Source organism: Terrapene carolina, unplaced genomic scaffold (genome assembly GCF_002925995.2).
Source record: "Terrapene carolina triunguis isolate 2854851 unplaced genomic scaffold, T_m_triunguis-2.0 Scaffold84, whole genome shotgun sequence".
Classification (NCBI taxonomy): Eukaryota; Metazoa; Chordata; order Testudines; family Emydidae; genus Terrapene; species Terrapene triunguis.
In genome coordinates this window covers 30,798,338-30,819,356 of record NW_020664435.1, presented here as the reverse complement: position 1 = coordinate 30,819,356, position 21,019 = coordinate 30,798,338, and the positions used below count along the sequence as shown (strand labels likewise).

General features: G+C 38.9%; 1 protein-coding gene across 6 annotated transcripts in view; it reads left to right on the top strand.

Annotated features, from left to right (window-relative positions):
* Positions 1 to 21,019, top strand: part of VPS50 (VPS50 subunit of EARP/GARPII complex) — a 178,278-nt gene that overhangs the window by 73,269 nt on the left and 83,990 nt on the right. For all 6 annotated transcript variants that reach the window (XM_026649456.1, XM_026649454.1, XM_026649455.1 and 3 more), the window contains 3 exons: positions 12,275 to 12,372; positions 13,785 to 13,879; positions 14,854 to 14,952. In XM_026649456.1, the coding sequence (XP_026505241.1) occupies positions 12,275 to 12,372; positions 13,785 to 13,879; positions 14,854 to 14,952 (292 nt within the window). The remainder of the gene's footprint in view (positions 1 to 12,274; positions 12,373 to 13,784; positions 13,880 to 14,853; positions 14,953 to 21,019) is intronic.

The window sequence follows — 21,019 nt, the reverse complement described above, 5'->3', positions numbered from 1 at the left end:
TACTACAGCCTTTGTCATCTTTGCTTAGTCCGATCTTTGCGCTTCTATGCCAACTTACAGACCTGGAACTGCCACCCTAAGGCCTGCAATGCTCCTTCACTTTACTTCCAGAAAATCCAAAACCTCTGCCTTAAAACCCACCTGTTCCATGGCACATTATGACTACAGTATCATCTAGTCTTGAGTAGTCTGTTTTTGTGTTGTCCTAGTACATTCCTTTAGCATTCCAAGCACTTGAACCTGTGTTTGTCTGGCACAGCCCTCTTATACACACATTGGGCTGTACATAACTTGAATTGATAAGAATATCTAAAGACAAACATTTGTCTACATTCCTGTTAGCCAAGATACTTGGATATGGCAGTAGGCATAATGTGAAATCCTGGTGCCATTGAAGTCAATGGCAAAAGTTCCATTGACTTCAACTGGAGAGGATTTCACCCATAGTCTTTATATCTGCAGACCAGTAGAAACAATAGTTTCTCTCTGACAGGCATTTCTGGCAATGCTATTGCAGATATTTCTCCTTCTCTGATATAAAAAGCATGATTTGTGTAAAACAAGTAAAATATTGTCATCCTTTAGACTGAACTGTGAAGAAATAATAAAAATGGAGGAATGAGAAACAGGAGAAAATGGACTAATCTTACCACTCTTTCTATCATTTGAAATCCACCCCTGCTTATAAACGTATATTTTAAAGTCACTTACCCAGGGGATTAGGTATTAAAATTAATTACATTTGCAGTCGTTGAGGTTGCCTCCCTACTTCAAAGTTTAAAGCATAATAAAAGTATTTTTTTCTTCTAAGGGCCTTTAATATATTGCGTAGAGTATTTTTAAAATTAATGTGGGCTAATTTATTAAAAGAATTATTGCACATTAATGTTTTCTCAGTATGACTAAATTAAAATTCAGATGTTTCTTTTGATGTGTACCTTAGGGGGAAAGAATCTTTATTAATCCCCTTTTCTGTTCCATTTTACATTATCAGTAATACTTTTAAATATTTAAAACTTCTTCAACATATTCAGTTTTTAAGTTATGTTTTGGAGGTGTATTCTGTTTTTTTTGCTGTCTTTTCTGCCTATATAATAATTCAGATATCATAAAATAAGTGTATGCCACAGCACTGTTCTAATAGACCATTTCTTTATAATCCTTATATCATTTGTATAGTAGACCATTCCCATTAGTATGGTTATTTTTGGTGCTGCTTAAAACTTTGAATTAAGCAGTGTTCTATATTACTGCAAAATCCATTTTAAAAGAACTGTTAGGGGTTCTCAGGACAAATTTTTTGGTGGCCTCAGATTTCGGCCACCAACTCTTGTTGGTGGCCGCTCTCAGATTGTTTCCTAAAATACTTAATTAGCTTTAGGAAAAACAAATAAATATACACATCCAAATCATTGTAATTTATTTATTGCTAGCTAGTAAGTCTGTTGTGAAAAGTGATATTTACAAACATACAAATTTCACATTTTACCACAGACTTACTCAGCCTGGGGATAAATTAAGCCCAGGATGGAGGGTTGGGGGAGGCAGTGGGGAGCTGGAACCTGAAGCCCCATTGCCTGAGCCCAAAGCCCTGCAGCTAGGGCCCAGGGACAGAGTATTTATGCAGTGGCAGGCCCCAGCAATCCCCGGAGCCCAAAGCCCCATGGCCGGAGCCTGCCGCCCCGCCATTCTAGGTCTGAAGCTCAAAGCCTGAGCCCCACCACCCCTGGTATGTGGGGAACTCATCAGCTGCCTGCTGCTCCAGCGTTGTGCCCCAGGTGTCTCCAGAGGATGGCAGGGCCCAACCCCTGCTGGCCACCCCAGCAGCCAACAGCAAGCCCCTGGTGGCCGCATACGGTCAGGGTGGCTGCATTTGAGAAACACTGCGTTAGACTACATAAAGTAGTATTCTGTTCAGTCGCATGTCATTTTAAATTCACCGTTTGAGTGTTTATATATTTACAGTACTAGTACTATTCTAGATCTTATGCTGCACAAATAATAAGTTGCTGGTGCCCTTGGCACTTAGTCTAGCTATTCTGTACAGTGTGGCCTAAGAATTAAAAGTGAACCATGTTTAAATAAGAATAGTGAACCAGCTTTAAAAAAAAATTTCACGTAGCAAGGGAATTGATAAGTCTAATATTTGAAAGAAAATAAATGTCATTGTAATGGAACAGTGGGTATTAATTCTGCATCAGACAGCCTGGTTCCCTAGTTCAGTGGTCTCCAAAGTGGGGTGCGCAAGAGGATACTTGGTGGTGCACGGCAGGAGGAGCGCTTTTTTTGTTTTTTGTTTTGTTTCGGCAGTTCGGGCAGGAGTCCAAGCGGCTTTTTTTATTTTTTATTTTTTTTGCTTCGGCAAAAATGGTAGAGTCAGCGCGGCACTGGGTGTGTGCTCAAAAATTTTTTACCGATAGTGGTGCGCGATCAAAAAAATTGGGAGACCACTGCCCTAGTTTATTTAATGGCTATATTTAATGGCTATGATACATTCTGTGCCTAAAGTATAAAGGTCAAGAACAGGGATTCTCAAACTGGGGGTCAGGACCCCTCAGGGGGTCACGAGGTTATTACATGGGGGGTCGCAAGCTGTCAGCCTCCACCCCAGACCCTACTTTGTATCCAGCATTTGTAATGGTGTTAGATATATTAAAAAGTGGTTTTAATTTATAAGGGGGGTCGCACTCAGAGGCTAGCTATGTGAAAGAGGTCACCAGTACAAAAGTTTAAGAATCACTGGTCAAGAACATACAGTGTGTAGAGCAGGAGGACACAGCAGAGGGAGCTGTAGGATAATTTACTGTAGTGTGTACATTATAGTATTCCAAATAGTGAAACCCAATAGATTGAAGCCGTTGAATGAGCATTATAACTTTGTGTAGCTGGATCTCATCAGTTTGAGGCATGAACCTAAGGCTGTCTCTAGATTCTTCCCGTATTGTGCTTTTTTATTTACAGTAGTGTTCACAAAGTACTTCCAATAGATCAAGTGTCTCTTGCTCATGGTACACAACTCCAAGAGTACGAGTGAGAAGCAATGGGTTCAGAAGACATTAATTGCATAGCTCTTTCCATTTCAGTAGACTGTAGCTTGTCCAAAGGATTCTTATATGGATAATAGACATAATGTACTTCATCATGGCTCATGTATACTTAGGCTTGTAATTATTTTAATGCCTGTAATGGGCATTACAAATGAATTGTGCTTACATAACTTTAAAATGTAAATGTGAATAATCATTTTTTCTATTTGTGAAGAATTAAAGGTATCTGAATAATCAGTCAGTTTCCTACATGTTTTCAGTGTGTAAATTAGTCCATTTTTGGGGTACTGTAGTAAGAGTCAACAAATATTTGTACTCCAGGGCATGTGTGGTTTGTTTTTTTTTTTTTTTTTTTTTTTTTTTTTTTTTTGCACCTTTATACAAACTGGGTCTTTTGAAAGTTTAGTGCTTTTTTTTTAATTCTTATTGCCTATTTTCCCTTAATACTTTACCTGGGGATCTTGTTGTAAGGTTGTAGTTACTGGGAATAACATTTTTAGAAACACTGTGGACATCTCAGTTATTAGTAAAAACAACGAGGAGTCCTTGTGGCACCTTAGAGACTAACAAATTTACTCCTCGTTTTTGCTGATACAAACTAACGCTGCTACCACTCTGAAAGCAGTTACTAGTGTTTAGCTAATACATTTTTATAGTTGTACAGAGTCATTAATATCAAGGCAGCAGTGATTCTGTTTAGCTCCCTCTCTCCCCCACAAGAACTCTCACTTGCTTCCAAGAGTACCCCCCACTTGCTTTTGTGATTAATATCTGGAATTCTACTGTGATCATATGTAGCTGGAAGTAGAGAAGTCCTTACACAGGTAACCCCATTGAGCTCAGTGGAATTGCAAGTAAAAACTACTGTGTGAGTGTAGGTTGCAAGATCAGCTCCTAAGGCAAGAAAATAATTTTTTTCAGGTTCACCGTGTTAGTTTGCCTTTTAGAGAAATTTTTTTTAGGACCAGTTTTAAAAAAAACCCTTAAAAATAGGATTAACTAATGAAGATAGACAGATGGTTAACTCTAGATACAAACACATACATCCTAAAACATATTTTTATGGTATGTTAATATTTTAGTATGTCACATAAAATGGGAAATAAAGCAATCAGATTTCATGTGTTGAATACTGTCATATAACCGAGAAGCGGTAAATTATAATGAAAATTTTCTATTTTATTACAATAGAACTATTATTCCTGAGTGATCACATCTGATAAATTGGCAAAATGTAATATTTGAAATATCATACATGATTAACATTATATATAGTTTGTTAAATCTAAGTAAAAATAAATTTAGTGAATTAAATTTATAACCACTGCAGCCTACAATGGCATTCTGAGACACTGTTATCATTGCTACTTTTTCTGTAATTTCATTTTTGCTTATAAATTCATGTTTAAATTATAAACTTGACAAACTTAGGTATTTTCATCCCAGCAAAGTGAAGCTTGGTCATTGTGTAAAAATATGCTCTTACACTGCTGTGCACTCCAGATTTAATTGGCATGATCATTTTTGTCTGTGATATTTAATAGTCCATACTATTTTTCAAAAACAAACACATTTAAAGTCGACTCACAAATATGCGAGACTGGGAAATAGGCTTGTGTGCTTTTTTTAGCTGCTTCATGATTCACAAAGATAACCTGAAAGTAATCCTGTGTGATTACTTTTCTAAGGTTTTGTTGGAGGATTCATTAGAGGTCTTGGATGTTTACTGTGAATTTTCCCAGCATGTAATTGAAAGAGTTGGGATTGTGGAATCTTAACAAAGAAATTTTTTCTTCCTATTGTTTATAGGTCATTTCAGTTAAATAGGTGTTAACAAAACCCAGGTTTTAGATGGCATGTTTAGATTGCAGTCCCTCCAGGGCAGAGATTCTCTGTTTGTACAGTGTCCAACACAATGTATTGCTATTATATCTATCATGGTAGTACATAAAGGTCTCAGTCAGGGATCAGGGCCCCATTTGTGCTAGGCGTTGTACAAATGTATAAAATCCCAATCCTGGATTGGCTTTTCAGCATGATCATCAGATAAATACTTACATTATAAAATAATTTTAAAATGACACAAAACTCTTTAACCCAAAACAATCAGAACTTTTTTGCATGGTATATGATGCTGACTATAGAAGACAGAGAGCTTGCAATGCCAAATACCTAATAGACATTTGGTGAACTACTATAAAGTTGCTTTCAAATTTACCTGCACAGTTAGGAGCTGAATTAGATGTTGACTACAAATAGTTTTGTTCCTTCTGAGGTAATCTCTTAAAACTTCCACAGTCACAAAAGCGATCAAGAAAGGAAGGCTCCAATCCTGAAAAGGTTTGCGCATCTGTTTCACGTTATGTACTGTTCTGGGAAGTTAATCACAGGAATAAGCCTTTTCAGGATCTGGACCTATGCATCACATCTGTAAAGAGAAAAGAACTAACAATTACAGGAGAGGAAAGAGTTGAAAAGACAACTTCCAAAATTCATTCTCAAACTTTGGTTATTAGAAAAAAGCTTTTGTTATCCAGCAAAGGTGGAGGAAGTTTCAGAGAATGAATCTAGATGAAAATGGTTTGAGGTATGCCTGTCTAGCAAGGAGGCAACAAAAAAAACCCTTTTTTATTCCCATGACCTGAAGTAAAACTTTACTGAGTTACTAAATTTACCAAGTAGAAATTTTTGTGGGAAACTGGAGACCTTATATACCTAAATCAGATATCTAGAAGAATAGATCTCCAGGTGCCTGTGATTTTTACCTTCACCTGAAATCATGCACAATTACATAGTTTGCCATCTATTCCAAAATGCCTTTGTATTCCTTTTAGAAGTTTTTTATTTAACACTTAGCACAAAAGGAGATGATTTCAAATTCATATAGCTGCATGTGAGAAATAGCTCCCCATAATATTGGGTAAAAGACCAAAACCCATCCAGCCTGATGGGGCTCAAAACAAGAGCCTCAGAAACTTATTAATAAAAGTGTATAGCTATGGCTCTCTCTGTGTACTGGACATCTGTTCGGTATCAATCCACCCACCCATCCATTCCCCTCATGTTTGGCAACAGAGATGACCAACATTTTAGCCTAAGCCAGGCATTGTTGGCCTGGTGTTGTAAGTAGGTCAAAGACAAGTTGACCTGTAAATCAGGCTTGATTTGTCTCTGCAGAATTATGCCACAGCAGAGTAGGTCGCAGTAACTTCTAAAGAACATGTAGTGACTGCAGTATTTATTTACATTACTCTGATGATCCAGAGAAAAAGATGCATCTGTTTGGTGTGTAGCTAGCCGGGTGGTTCATTCTTCATGTTTATACCTTGGCTGAATTTTGCACGATAAATCACTTGGCTCAAGCAGGTACATTTGTCACTCAGAATTGCTGCCTTCACGAGAACAATATGAATTTTTTGGACATGAGTATTAAACTTTAGTTTAGATATCTACAGAGAGTAAGGAGATTGCTTTATCATGACATTTCATAGGCGATTTCTTTTTCTTAAGAGAAAATGGCAGAATGGTTATTGGAAAAATGGGTAAAATTAATGTATTTTGGCGTAAATGTCTTTCATATTTTAATACAAATAACTAGGGGCCGTATCCTGAGTGCCTTCCTTGCACAAATAATGCCATTAATTTAAGCAGCAAATTTGAATGTTGTAGTTGCTATTCCTGAACTGAATATGTAAATGTGACCAAATTCTACATTTTATTTTTATTGTTTTTTACCAGGAGAGAACAGTTAACTTAATTGCTTAAGGAATTAAAGCTCTCAAGGTTTCACGTCTCTAGTGTATATGTTACTGCATTGTTGTTGCTGTGTTCCTGTTCTATTAGCCTCCTAAGTAGCATAGGGCTTAAGCTTCATTGGGTTCAAGGTTCTCAGTGAAGTTAGTTTAACTCTTCTCTATCCAAGCCACTAGCCCACATGCAAAACTCCCTGAATGTCAGCAGTCAAGATGGTGATAGAGCACTATATCCATTACCCCAAATAACTTCCCATTTGAGGGAAAGTTAAGTAGCACAGTGTCCCTTTCCAGAGCCACATTACTCACCTTTGTTCATTTGGCCAAGATGTTGACTGTCATAAATGGGCTTGGAATGATATTTCAGTTGACAATTGTGACATGTCTTTACGTGTATTTGTATTGCAAATTTTGGTTTTTGCTCTGCAAGAGTCAGATTTGTATTCTTCCTTATTTTTTACTTTAATAAAAGTGGTCAGTGATGTGTAAGACAGACTTTTTTCCCCTTAAGAACTTTGCATTGCAAAGGACCAATACAGAAAAGAACAGATGCATTGGGAGGGGTCAGGGAGGACTGGCGTAGCATTGGAACAGTGAAGCGGATCACTGACCTGGGTTAGTATTTCTGAGCATGACTGAGAGAATATAAGAACAGCCATACTGGGTCAGACAAATGGTCTGTCTAGCTCAGTATCTTGTCTTCCGACAGTGGCCAATGCCAGGTGCTTCAGAAGGAATTAACAGAAGAGGTAATCATCAAGTGATCCATCCCCTGTTGCCCATTCCCAGCTTCTAGCCAACAAAGACTAGGGACACTTCAGAGCATGGTTTTGCATCCCTCTGCCCATCCTGTCTAATAGCTATTGATGGACTTATCCTCCATGAACTTGTCTAGTTCTTCTTTGAACCCTATTATAGTCTTGGTCTTCACAACATCCTCTGGCAGAGTTCTACCGGTTGAGTGTGCGTTGTGTGAACAAATACTTCCTTTTGTTTGTTTTTAAGCCTGCTGCCTATTAATTTTATTTGGTAACCCTTAGTTCTTGTGTTATGAGAAGGAATAAATAACATTCCTTATTCACTTTCTCCACAGCCGTCATGATTTTATAGACCTCGGTCATATCCCACTTTAGTCGTCTCTTTTCCAAGCTGAAAAGTCTCAGTCCTAGTAATCTCTCCTCGTATGGAAAGTTGTTCCATACCCCTAATCATTTTTGTTGCCCTTTTCTGTACTTTTTCCAATTCCAATATATTATTTTAGAGATGGAGCGACCAGATCTGTATGCAGTATTCAAGATGTGGGTACCACAGATTTAATAGAGGCAATATAATATTTTCTGTTTTCTTATCTATCCCTCTCTTAGCTTTTTTGATTGCTGCTGCACATGAGTGGATATTTTCAGAGAACTATCCACTATGACTCCAAGATCTTTCTTGAGTGGTAACAGCTAATTTAGACCCTATCATTTTATATGTATAGTTGGGATTATGTTTTCCAGTGTGCATTACTTTGCAGTTATCAGCATTGAATTTCATCTGCCGTTTTGTTGCTGAGTCACCCAGTTTTGTGAGATACCTTTGTAACTCTTCACAGTCTGCTTGGGACTTAACTATCTTGAGTAGTTTTGTATAATCTGCAAATTTTGCCACCTCACCCTTTTTCCAAATCATTTATGAATATGTTGAACAGGACTGGTCCCAGTATAGACCCCTGGGGGATACCACTATTTTCCTCTCTATTTTGAAAACTGACCATTTATTCCTACCCTTTGTTTCCTTTCTTTTAGCCAGTTACCAATCCATGAGAGAACCTTCCCTCTTATCCCATGACAGCTTATTTTGCTTAAGAGCCTTTGGTGAGGAGGGACCCTGTCAAAGGCCTTCTGAAAGTCCAACTACACTATATCCACTGGATCACCCTTGTCCACATGCTTGTTGACCCCCTCAAGAAATTCTAGTAGATTGGTGAGGCATGATTTCCCTTTACTAAAACCATGTTGAATCTTCCCCAATATTTCGTGTTCATCTATGTGTCTGATAATTCTGTTCTTTAGTATAGTTTCAACCAATTTGCCTGGTACTGAAATTAGGCTTATTGGCCTGTAATTGCCGGAATTGCCTCTGGAGTCTTGTGTTTGTTTTTTTTAAATTGGCATCGCATTAGCTGTCCTCCAGTCATTTGGTACAGAAGCTGATTTCAGTGAGTTACATACCACTGTTAGTAGTTCTGCAATTTCACATTTGGATTCCTTCAGAACTCTTGGGTGAATACCATCTGGTCCTGGTGATATTACGGTTTAATTTATCAATTTGTTCCAAAACTGCCTCTAAGGATACCTCTATCTGGGACAGTTGCTCAGATTCATCACCCAAAAAGAACGACTCAGGTTTGAGAATCTCCCTCACATCCTCAGCTGTCAAAACTGATGCCAAGAATTTATTTAGTTTCTCTGTAATGGCCTTATCTTCTTTGAGTGCATCTCGATAGTCCAGTGACCCCACTGGTTGATTAGCAGGCTTCCTTCTTCTGATGTACTTAAAAATGTTTTGCTGTTAATTTTTGAGTCTTTGGCTAACTGTTCTTCAAATTCTTTTTTGGCCTTCCTAATTATATTTTTACACTTCACTTGCCAGAATTTATGCTCCTTTCTATTTTCCTCAATAGGATTTTACTTCCACTTTTTAAAGGATGCCGTTAACTGCTTCTTTTACTTTGTTGTTCAGCCACAGTGGCACTGTTTTGGTCTTCTTACTATGTGTTTTAATTTGTGGTATACATTTAAATTGAGCCTCTGTTATGGTGTCTTTAAAAAGTTTCGATGCAGCTTGCAGGGATTTCACTTTTGGCACTGTATCTTGTAATTTTTGTTTAACTTCCTCATTTTTGTGTAGTTCCCTTTTCTTAAATTAAATTCTATTGTGGTGGTCTGCTTTGGTGTCGTCTCGTCCCCCCCGCTCCCACAGGGATGTTAAATTTTATTATATTATGGTCACCAAGTGGTTCAGCTATATTCACCTCTTGGGAGGACCAGATCCTGTGCTCCACTTAGGACTGAATCAAGAATTGCCTCTCCTCTTGTGGGTTCCAGGATTAGCTGCAGTCCAAGAAGTGTCAAGAAACTATATCTTTGCATCGAGTCCTGAGGTGACATACCTAGTTAATATGGGGATAGTTGAAATCCCCCATTATTATTGAGTTTTTGATTTTTATAGCCTCTCTAATCTTCCTGAGAATTTCATAGTCACTATCACCATCCTGGTTCAGGTGGTCGGTAGTATATTCCTACTGCTATATTCTTCTTCTTCAAGCATGGGATTACTATCCATAGAGATTCCATGGTCTAGTTTGGTTCATTTAACATCTTTTACTTCATTTGACTCTACACTTTTTTTCACATATAGTGCCACTTCCTCACCAGTACAACCTAGTCTGTCCTTCCAATACATTTTGTACCCTGGTATTACTGTGTCCCATTGATTATCCACATTCCACCAAGTTTCTGTGATGCCTGTTATATCAATATACTCATTCCCCAAAAAAGTATTGGGGACACTGTCAGAGACTTGGCCAAAAAACTTAAGAATACAATCCATGCCTTTCCTGGTTAGTGAAAGAGAGTCACCAACAACTGGTGTCTCTGCTGTCCAAAATAAACTCATGTAATTCAGTGAGTTTATCTTCCCTTCCTTGTTCTAATGTGCAATAGTACTGCCAGCCAGTACTGGAAAAACCCATGCCTATCAGTTGTGGCTAATTATTGCCCAGTATCAGACCTCCCATTCCTAAGTGAGTTCATAGATTAGTTTCAAGCTCATCTATCTAAATACAAAAAAATCTTAGACTTGACACATTCTGGATTCAGGCCAGGACTTGGAATAGAAACATCATTAACAGTGGTCATGGATGATCTCTTGATGGAGAGAAGACATTGATTCTCCTTCTCCTGAACCCTTCTGCAATATTCAACGCAGCTGATCAAGAGAAACTGCTTTTCTGTCTGAGGGTGGTGGCACAGGTCCAACAGAAGGCACTAAATAGGTATGAGTCTTTACTGGATTGATGTGTCCAAAATATAGTGATGGGAATCTGTACAACTCCATCAGACACCCCCTTTTCCTTCCTTTGCTGAGTCTCATATATAACTCGAAGCACTAATAAGATGATATGGACTTAAGTAGGTCATCTGTATATTGCTGGAACTTATCTTTCACAAGAGATAACACTGTCAAAAAACTGGCCCAGTGCTTAGATGAGATCAGTTTATGTATTAAGAGCAATTGGTTGACTTGAATCTGAGCAACATGGAGGTGGTAGGCTGGATGGGAGAGGAAAGCATTCTGAGGAGTGCGCAGCCATAGTGTAGTCTCCATTTGTGTAAGATGCGCAATCACAACTATACAGTTTGGTCTGCAGTCAGGAGTGCTCCTGGATTCCTTGTTGGTGCTAAGATATATATATATATATAGTAGCATTTTCAAGTGATGTGATCTATCCTCATTGGCTGGCCAGTAAACTGTGTTCCCTCCTGACAGATTAGATCTAGCCTCAGATACACTTCTCCCGCCCCTCACACCCCCGCACTTCTGGCTGGACTACAGCAGTGATATCTACCTGCTCACGAAACAGTCAACTTTCAGCAAAGTCCAAGTAGTATGAAATGCATCAGCCCATCTCCTGAGGAAAGCAGGCTAGCTTGAATACATCAGACCTGTCCTATTGGCTCTCCATAGATACCATATCCAGTTCAAGGCCTTAGGCCTTATCTTCAAGTCACTCAATGGCTTGGGCCCATGATACCCAAAGATTGCCTTAAAGTTCCCAGAGAAGGATTGTGGTAATATGAATCTGGTAAATAGTGCTGTACAAGAATCTGAATTGAATAGATGGGATTTGAATGAGAAAATGTCTGGGTCTTGATGCACTGCGATTACAAGATTGTTTCATGTGTAGATGTACTGTGGAAGAATGCATGGAGAGAAGAATGGGAGAAAGCTGGCATTGCTCAGTGGAGCAAAGATTGCACGGTCTTTCTCCAGACATTAAGCCAGTGTATACTGCTGGACACATTTGGAAACCTTATTTCTACAATTTTTCAACTAATGATTCTTCTTTCTAAAGCTAGACTACATTAGGGAATATTTCCTAGTAGAGAGTGGCTGATATTTAGATTAGACAGTCTATATCCCCCCTCCATTTAAAACATGAATGTCAGTTATCTTTTTATCTTAGTTGGTTTTATGGAATGGGATATTGTGTTTTCTTAGCCAGACATAACTGTCTGATTTAAAAAAAAAAAAAAAAAAAAGATTTTATTGCTGTCCCTTTAAAAGTTCAGACTTTTCAACCACAGAGAAACAAAGTTAGCCATTATCTATTCTCAACCCTATAGGCCAACTTGGAGGCAGTAGGTTCATTAAGGCTAAAAGTTAGGTTTCAAGATAGTATGGGTATTTCCAATAATCTTCCAATTTCAGTTTCAGATGGCAACAATGTGATTGGAGCTGAGGAGACCAATTTTGACCGTAGCTATGTACAAAAGAAATTAGAACATGGACTTTCACGAATATGGCAGGTTTGTTTTGGATTGTCTAAACATACTCTTTTCCAAATACAAAGTATAAATCTTATGGTGATCTTTGTTAGAAATCAAACTACTGTAGATAAGTAGAAATTAAAATAATTTAAGAAATTATAGGGTGAAAAGGATGGCTCGGTCTCCGGACACAGCCAGTTCTTGGGTTAGAATGCCAACAGGAGCACCAATAGTGGTGCTAATTTTTGTGGTAGGGAGACTATTATGTAATAGCCAAGACCAACTCATTTCTTGTCTGCAGTCTCACATCCATAGCTCTAGCCAGATGAAAAGAAGAAAATGTGCACACACATGAACAACTCACATAACATAAATGAGTTTTGGTAGTTTGTTTTAAAGTAACAGACAGAACATTCAAAGTGGACTAAAAGACCACGTTAGGTATCAGCAGAACAAGTTCAAGTATTTCAGCAAATACTGCCAAGTCTCATGAGGGTTTAAATCAGGGGATTATGTTTTCTACCGGCTGTGCTGAAGTCCAGTGGTATGAATTCAGGATAATATATATGTTTTAACTCTGAAGTTTTGCATTTAATTTAAACCAAGACTTTTGACATGTAAGCACATACTCTGTGTGTGTAAGTAGCTATATACAGTTTTGGAAGCATGTATTTGAACAGATGAAATAGAACTTTTTCATGAGTCCCCATCATTACATTTAAGACACGTATCATTAAATGGTATGACTTGTGTTAAGAGTAATAATCTTTAGAGCATCAGTAACAAGGTGAGGGATTCTTTTTTTAAGGTACTTAAAGCTGTTCATATACAGCTGAGTATAGTACATTTGCAGCTCTTCCATTCCTGGTATCAGCTGGAAGAGGAACTACTGAAATACAGGGCTGTGTCATTCTGTCAGTAAGGTTTAGGGAAAACTGGAAATCTTGTGAGCCTGCCTGTTCATGATAGTTCTAACTTGATTACTAGCCCAAAGGTTTTTAATAAATACCCCAAATTTTGTATGCCAAAGCTCTGAACCTTGTGTGATTTGCATAGAGTGGCAATAAGCCAAAGCATTCTTTAAACCATTAACAACAACAGTCTTGGCATCTCATGTTGTTTTGGATTGACATTGCATTACTGAAAGTTGTAAGAAACTATTTTTGACTAGTGAACTAATGATGTGATGTGAAAGCCAAAGAAAGATCACATATGCTAATGAAAATGTCAGTTCAACAAACCTTGTTTCTCTAGAGGACTGCCCTAAACTGCTGTTCAGAGTGGTCAGACATCTAAACAAATCAACAAAACATGCTAATGAACCATGCTTTCAGCTCACTGTCATTCATTTTGAACTCCAGAGTAGTCACTGCTACTATATAAAAACTCACAATATGCACATAAATTTAGTAAGGATTCAATACTAACTTTGAAATGTTTGTGTTTTATAGGATGTGCAGCTGAAAGTGAAAACGTATCTGCTGGGAACAGACATGTCTAACTTCAAATATGATGACTTTATCTTTGTACTAGATATCATTAGCAGGTATATTGATGGGGCAAATAAGGCCATTTGCTCCATCTGCATGACAGGCCTGAATTAGCATAAGATAACATGATAAATTAACATAATAGGGACTACATCCTGGCCCCAATTTCCATCCACTTCACACTGTTCTGGTGATGCAAAGAGTAGTTAATAGGGCACCAAGGGTCTCCCTGCATGCGAAGTAATTCATGACTAGCGTCAAGTTGTTCTAAGCCAGCTGCTCTTCCGGGCCACCCTGCAGACATAGTGGGTGTGATGGAAAGGGAGCTGTAGTACTCTGATGATCCTTGGCCAAAAAAGTCCTTGAGAGCCATTTCAATACCTGGCCAGCTTTGAGATTGGGGGGTGTAAAAAATGGCTGATTCATCTTTCTGTCCCCATGCCCCCTTAGGTTCTGTGTGAGTGCTGCTGGGCTGGGCCTAGGAATCTGCCTGGCTGTTCATAGCAATTTTCTGTAGCCCTAACATTACAGTTGTGGTACCTCTAAAAGCCTACTTAGTGGCTCCCCAAACCTGGAGCCAAAAGTGTGAGAAGCTGGGCATAGCTCCCTTTTATTCCTGCTTCTATATTTGGGGTTGTGGTGCTGGTGGTCAGGGTGCTTTGCTTTTTTGACAGTGAGAATGGTATGGAGAGATGGGTTCAGGTCACGGGCTATAGAGCTTGCATTGGACCATAGGATCCCAAGCAGACACTTGGATTGCTTGTGGCTGTCTGGCCCTGAGTGTTTATAAAATGCCATAATATGCAATAGAAGAAATTAGACCATATGTAGGCCTGGTGTTGCGTGGTGACGATCTTCGTTTGTTAGATGTTCAAATACTGTGGTGATGGATGAGCATGGTATGTGTGCTTATAGGTGAGATACGGAATTCCAGCTGAAACAATAGCATTCAAGTAATAGTTGTTTCCTTCAGTATTGTTAAAACTATTTGAATGGATAACCACTTCTAAAATGTCTTTTGTTATAATAGGCTGATGCAAGTTGGGGAAGAATTTTGTAGCAGTAAGTCAGAAGTTTTGCAAGAATCCATTAGAAAACAAAGTGTTAACTATTTCAAGAATTATCACAGGTAAGGCTACTAAATGTGCGGTGGATTGGTCAGATTACTTTTATTTGACTTTTTTTCATTTTAAATTGGGTTTCCAGAGGCAATGAGTGGCCTGGTTGCACTGAGGTGGACAGCTTGGGCATGTTACTGTCTAATGTGTGGGGCTGAGGGGCCTGAACACTCAGCTACTGCTGCAGGTATAATCTCTCACTCATGCTAAAGTCACTGAGGAGACTTCTGCAATGAGCAGGTAGGGAAAGGTAGGGAACCTGTGGTGCATAGACTTTCTCAGTAGCCCCTCAGGCTTCCTCTAAAAGCTACTCCTTAAAACTCCTCCTTTTGACTCTTTCTCTAGTGGAGCTGCAGGCCCTTTATTCCTGGTTTCCCAGGCAAAAGTATTTATTTTATTTATTTTTTGATTTCTATACCATTCCTTAAAAAGAGAGGCCATCCACCCATGTCTCCGGACATCTCTGGCAATTTCTTTGAAATGTATAATTATGCAATTTATTTCTGTCAGGAATTTCATAATTTTATGGATTTGTACTCCTGGATCCCATTCTCAGCCTTCCCGTTGTTGACCATCTGTAACTGCATTTCATTCCAGTCTCCCTTGGCTCCATTACATGCAGACCTGACCTAATTTTATGGCAGCATATGTGTCAGCTTCAACACTTGCTGGCTTTTCATTTCAAAGTTAAACTGCCATAATTTTGCTTTGATTTCCCCAGTGTTCAGGCTTGGGAGGTAGACGCTTCTTTCATTCCAGTGGTCTGGCACTTGTCTTTCATTGCTTAGGTAGCCAGGAAGAGATGTGTGTGGGGGAGGGATGCCACAGTGATTCTTGCCAGAAGCCCTTGGTTCCCAAGACTTCTTCACATGGCATTCCCAAGACTTCTTCACATGGCATCCTGCCCCTGTTGTTCAGGGCATTTTTCTGCACATGCCACACCCCACCCAGTCATTCTGAAGCTTTCTGTCTGGAGGCTGAATAGATGACTCTATCTTCATATGGATGTTCTGAGAATTAATTGATATTTTACTAAAATCCATAAAATCTTAAAATTTTCTACAGGAATGCATGGGAAAGTGTCTTAATTCTGGTGCCAAGAATGTGGTTTGGATCCTCTTCAGGCTCCTGAAAGTCAGCTCTAGAATATCTTCTCAGCAATTTTAGTAAAGATATCACTTCCAGTTGTCTGATAGGGTCAAGTCTCAGCCTTGAGTGCATTCGATCTTTCCAGGATACCAGGTTCTATAATTATGTAGTCGCTATAGCTCTCATTTCTCCGAAGTAATATCCAGCCTTAAGTCTCAACCTGAATCTTCTCTTCTGCCTTGGAACCTCACTTTGGAGCTTCAAACCCTCATGAAACCTCCATTTGAAGCTCTACTGAAACGTCCTTCTCCACTTGGCCATTTTAATATGCCTTTCTTAAGGCTTGGTCTACCCAAAAAGTCCAACCAATCTAATTAAATCTGTTTGTTTAGTTAAATATTCCTCCTCCCCTTTACGTGGGTTATTTCTCACTGATTTAAGTTAAATAGACATAAAGCACTCTTAAATGAAATTTGGCCATAGAACATATTGCATCTCTGCAAGTGACAGGTTTAACAGTGGTTTGTGAAATCACAAATTTTGAACCCTCTCAATTCTGTTTGAATAAAATATGGGGGGAGGGGGAAAGAGCAAGAGTATGTGCTGAGAACTTGTCCTTTGCTTATTCTGTTTCTTTAGCAAATCATGAACTGTTTTCTACTGATTTGGAAAATAGGGATTTTTGTGATTCTTGTTCAAGGCTATGTGATAACTACGTATTCCTAGCACTGATTTTTTTGTTTTGTTTTTTAAAATCTCACTGAGGAAACCATGATTTTTAATAATGGTTACCTACCTATTTTGTTAAGAATAATTAGACAATGTTTCTAAAGCTCTTTGAAGGTGAATACCACTGTATCAGGCTAAATTATGTGCTTAGAACTTATTTATCTAAAGCTTTAAGTGTTTTGGATGTTCAAACCAAGTAAGTGCGGCTTTTGCTTCCCTTGTGTATTTAACTGAAAAAAGCTAGACCTTTTAAAGATGCATTAGTATGTAAAATTACACTGACTGGAACTGCTCAAGGAGCATGATTCATCAGCCCATTAATTGTGCAGTTTGTGTATGTAGCCTACTGGCGTGTTAGATATAGGTAGGTTTGGAAGAATTAGTTTTTTATTGGTAAATGTCGATAAACATTGATTTCACCGTACACGCCAACTGATGAAAAAATATTTCCATTGATAATTATCTAAATTTACATGTAGGCAAAGACAGAAAAATGCTGCTTGAAAAATTGTTAGTTTGATTTAAGGCTATTTCCTTGGTACTTTTTTTTTTACATATAGCTGGTTCAGAGAACTGGAAAGTCAGAGGAATTGACCATGTAACTCAAGATCATATTGAGTATGCAAAGCATTTTGTTGGGAAAAGTTTTCTTCTTTATAAAAAGCAAGAATGGGCTTTTAATGGTGAAAGACCCCAAACAAGGGAACTACTTAAGATTCATTCACTTTTGAAGGTGTTTTTGGAAAGGCTTATTTGGGCAGGAATGGCAGAAATTTTCAAAGAATAAAGATAGATTTGATTGAAATCCTCTTTTTGAGCCAGATTCTGAACTTGTGCATGGTGGTGAAAGTCGAGAGTAACCACTGAAGTTCATTAAGTCAATGAGATTTTTCATATTTCCAAATGAGGTAAAAATCTGGCTGTATATTTAAAATCTTTTCCATTTATCCTTTTAGCTCCAATATGATTTTACCATAAGGGCCACTTCCCCTCTGCCCAACCCTTCTGCTCATAGCTTTTCGAATTTAATACTCAGATTTTCAGAGATGCTCAACACAAGAATAACTCCTGACTTCAATAGAAGTTAGTGGGAGCTACGTTCCTTGTAAGTTGCGCGGCCGCCTCTCAAAGGCCGCACAGGCAGGCGGGGAGAGGAGCCTCGGCCTGGCCCAGGCCTGTTGGGGAGAGGAGCCCCTCCCTCGGCCCGGCCCAGGCCTGCTGGAGCTGCCGGGGAGAGGAGCCCCTCCCTCAGCCCGGCCCAGGCCTGCCAGGGAGAGGAGCCCCTCCCTTGGCCCCAAGCTGCTGTGGCGAGAGAGGGCTGGGGGCAGTCCTCTCTCTCCCCACCGCGGTCCTGGGGCAGCATGCACCCCAAAGCTGTCATTCCCAGCCCTGAGCCCCCTCCTGCATCCCGAACCCCTCATTCCTGGCCCCACCCCAGAGCCTTCACCCCTAGCTGGAGCCCTCACCCCCTGCACCCAACCCTCTACCCCAGCCCTGAGCCCCCTCCCACATTCCGAGCCCCTCGGCCCTACCCCCACCACATGAATTTTGTTATCTGCACCAATATGGAGGTGATTGTCACACATCACCTCCATATTGGTGCACATAACAAAATTCATTCTGCACATGGACCTAAAAAATTAGAGGGAACACTGAGTGAGAGCTGTGGGTACTCACTGCCTTGGAAAATTCGGCCCCAAATCTATTTCTGGTTGAACAGAATGTGTGTAAGTAGACACAGCTAACTGCAGTAATAGTTAAGCACATGTTGGTCATCTTACTGAGCCAAAATAATTCATTATATCAGTAATTAGTTTAATGAATGATGTGATGAATGTTTTACAGCCTAATTTGGAACCCAGTGCATAATTTACCAACTGCTACATTCTGAACAAGACAACATAATGTATCTTTTAGAGAAAAAATTATTGATGTGCCCTCAGTGATTAAAAAAAATAAAAATGGCAGCAGTGAAGTAAAGTTCCTGGCTATCTAGCCAAGAGAGAATGCTAAAGGTGCTTCTGCTTGTAGCTAAATGAAAGGCTGTAGTGCTGATGAAAACTTAACAAAGGAAGTACAGTTTTTGATTACATTGTCATAATAGTGCCCTTCATTAATGAACTTACCTCCCTATTCAAAACAAATTTTAAACACATGAAGAAATGTAACTTTGGTGACTAATGGCCTTTTAATATTTTGTCTGAAAAATGTATAATTCTGTAGAGTGCTGCTTTTCAGTTTTTCCACATTCTGTTTTTTCCAGTGCTGCTTATTACATGGAATATTTGACAAGTTCAGATGTAGGTTCATGTTACTCTTTAGTGGATAAATGTTGCTACATTTTGTATTGACATTGTTAAAGGTATCTGATCATGTCACCTGCAGAGAGTAAAATCCATTATGCTACTGTACAAGCATAAATGTTTTTATATATTAATTGTAGAGGCTTTTAAAAATAATTGTTTCACAAATTTTGTGACAGTGCATTCTTAATGTACTTTTCTACAGGATGTCATAAAATGTATCATTTTGTGGTTATTTATAAGCTGAGAAAATGAGTTATATATCTGGCAAAATAAATCCTCACACTTGCAAAATGTGTTAGATACATCACACTTTTTCCTTCTGCACCAACCATGAAGATCTCTGTGACTCACTGAACTACATCAGAAGAACACCTGTGGCACAAACTGGATCAACCTCATGCATCTGTAGCTTTTTTTTTTTTTAAGATTGAATGTAGTAATTTAGTATAAACTACGATGGGTTCAGCAGACTGAATGGACACAGTGAAAGTCACCTCTGGTGCTTTTCTCAAATTTGGAGACTCCAGGAACAAACAAAGTCTGAGGATAGTGACCACAGACACAATCACAAGTACAAAGTCTTAACTGTACTACAAGTTTTATTAAAACAATAAGTAAAGTTACAATTACCCATGCATATGTAAATCCTACAAAAACCCATGCAGTTACTAAGACTGTAGTCATACTCACATCCTCAAAGATATTCTAAGATCAGATGGATCTCTCATCAGGTGATCATAGAAAAAGAATGGGTCCTGCTGGGATTTCCCATGGGGTCTTCTGACTTTTACACAACTATGAAACCTCTTTTGTATTGTTTTTCTGACCACACCAAACACCTTATGCATATGCAGGAGGGTTTCAACCCTCTTTTCCTTTTCTGTACTTCCATACCCCATGAATATTGGGGTGCCCCATTTTTCATAAGTTTCTTGTTTCTTATTAGCATCTATGCACAATATGTATCCTGCGGTCAGGACAGGACATTCCATGATGTTGCAGTAAGGTGTCTTGTGATCTTGGATAATGCAATGTGGTTTATTGCAATCTAGTTTTCTGTAACATTACCTATTGGCACATCCTTTACAGTAATTCTGTGACCTTACTGGCCTAGGGTTATTCCTAGATCACCCACTCATGTCAAGCATTCTTAAGCTTATGGCCTAGTCTGGCTAAGCTAAAATCTTACAGGCCTCAGCCTGTAGGCCTTGCATTGCAGCCATGCTTTACTTATATACCTAATACACACTAATCATTCCTAAATATTTGTCAGTCTTATACTTCTGTAATCCTACATTGATTTTATATGAAATAGCATATGAATTGACCATACACAATGATAAATGGATGATAAAAATGAACTAATTGGCTACACATCAGTGTAAAATTTCTGCAGAACTCCTCTGCCACAGTAATTTCTATTTTGCTACCATCACAGTTGCTAAATCACAACAGGCAGAGCTATTCTTCATAGTGAACCAGCTCATCCTGGCCAGAGCACTGATTGCTGGAAGGAAGCCTTCTACCTACTTATCAGAAAAGATAACCCAAATATTGCAGGAACTCACCAACCCAGAAAAATCTATGCCAGAAATGTTGATTAGTCACCCTGATTGAATTGTACCTATATGATGAAGTTCAGAGAGGACTTTGGAAATATTTGAACCAACACTTGCAAAACTGGTCTGCCCCTGCCTGGCTGGTGGTAAACCAGCAAAGAACAATTGTGTACACTGCTAACTGATCTCAACAATGGCTCCTTCAAAGACATGGACCAGCCAACCTTCCTGTGAAAAATGCAACAGCCCATTCTTGTCACAGAAAACCTCACCAACAAAATAGTGGGTAAAGGGACATGATATACTTAGTTGGACTTTCCTTAAGCCTTCAACAAAGTCCCTCACAGGAGACCAATCAAGGAGATAACGTGTGAGAACTAAAAGTTCTGTCATGG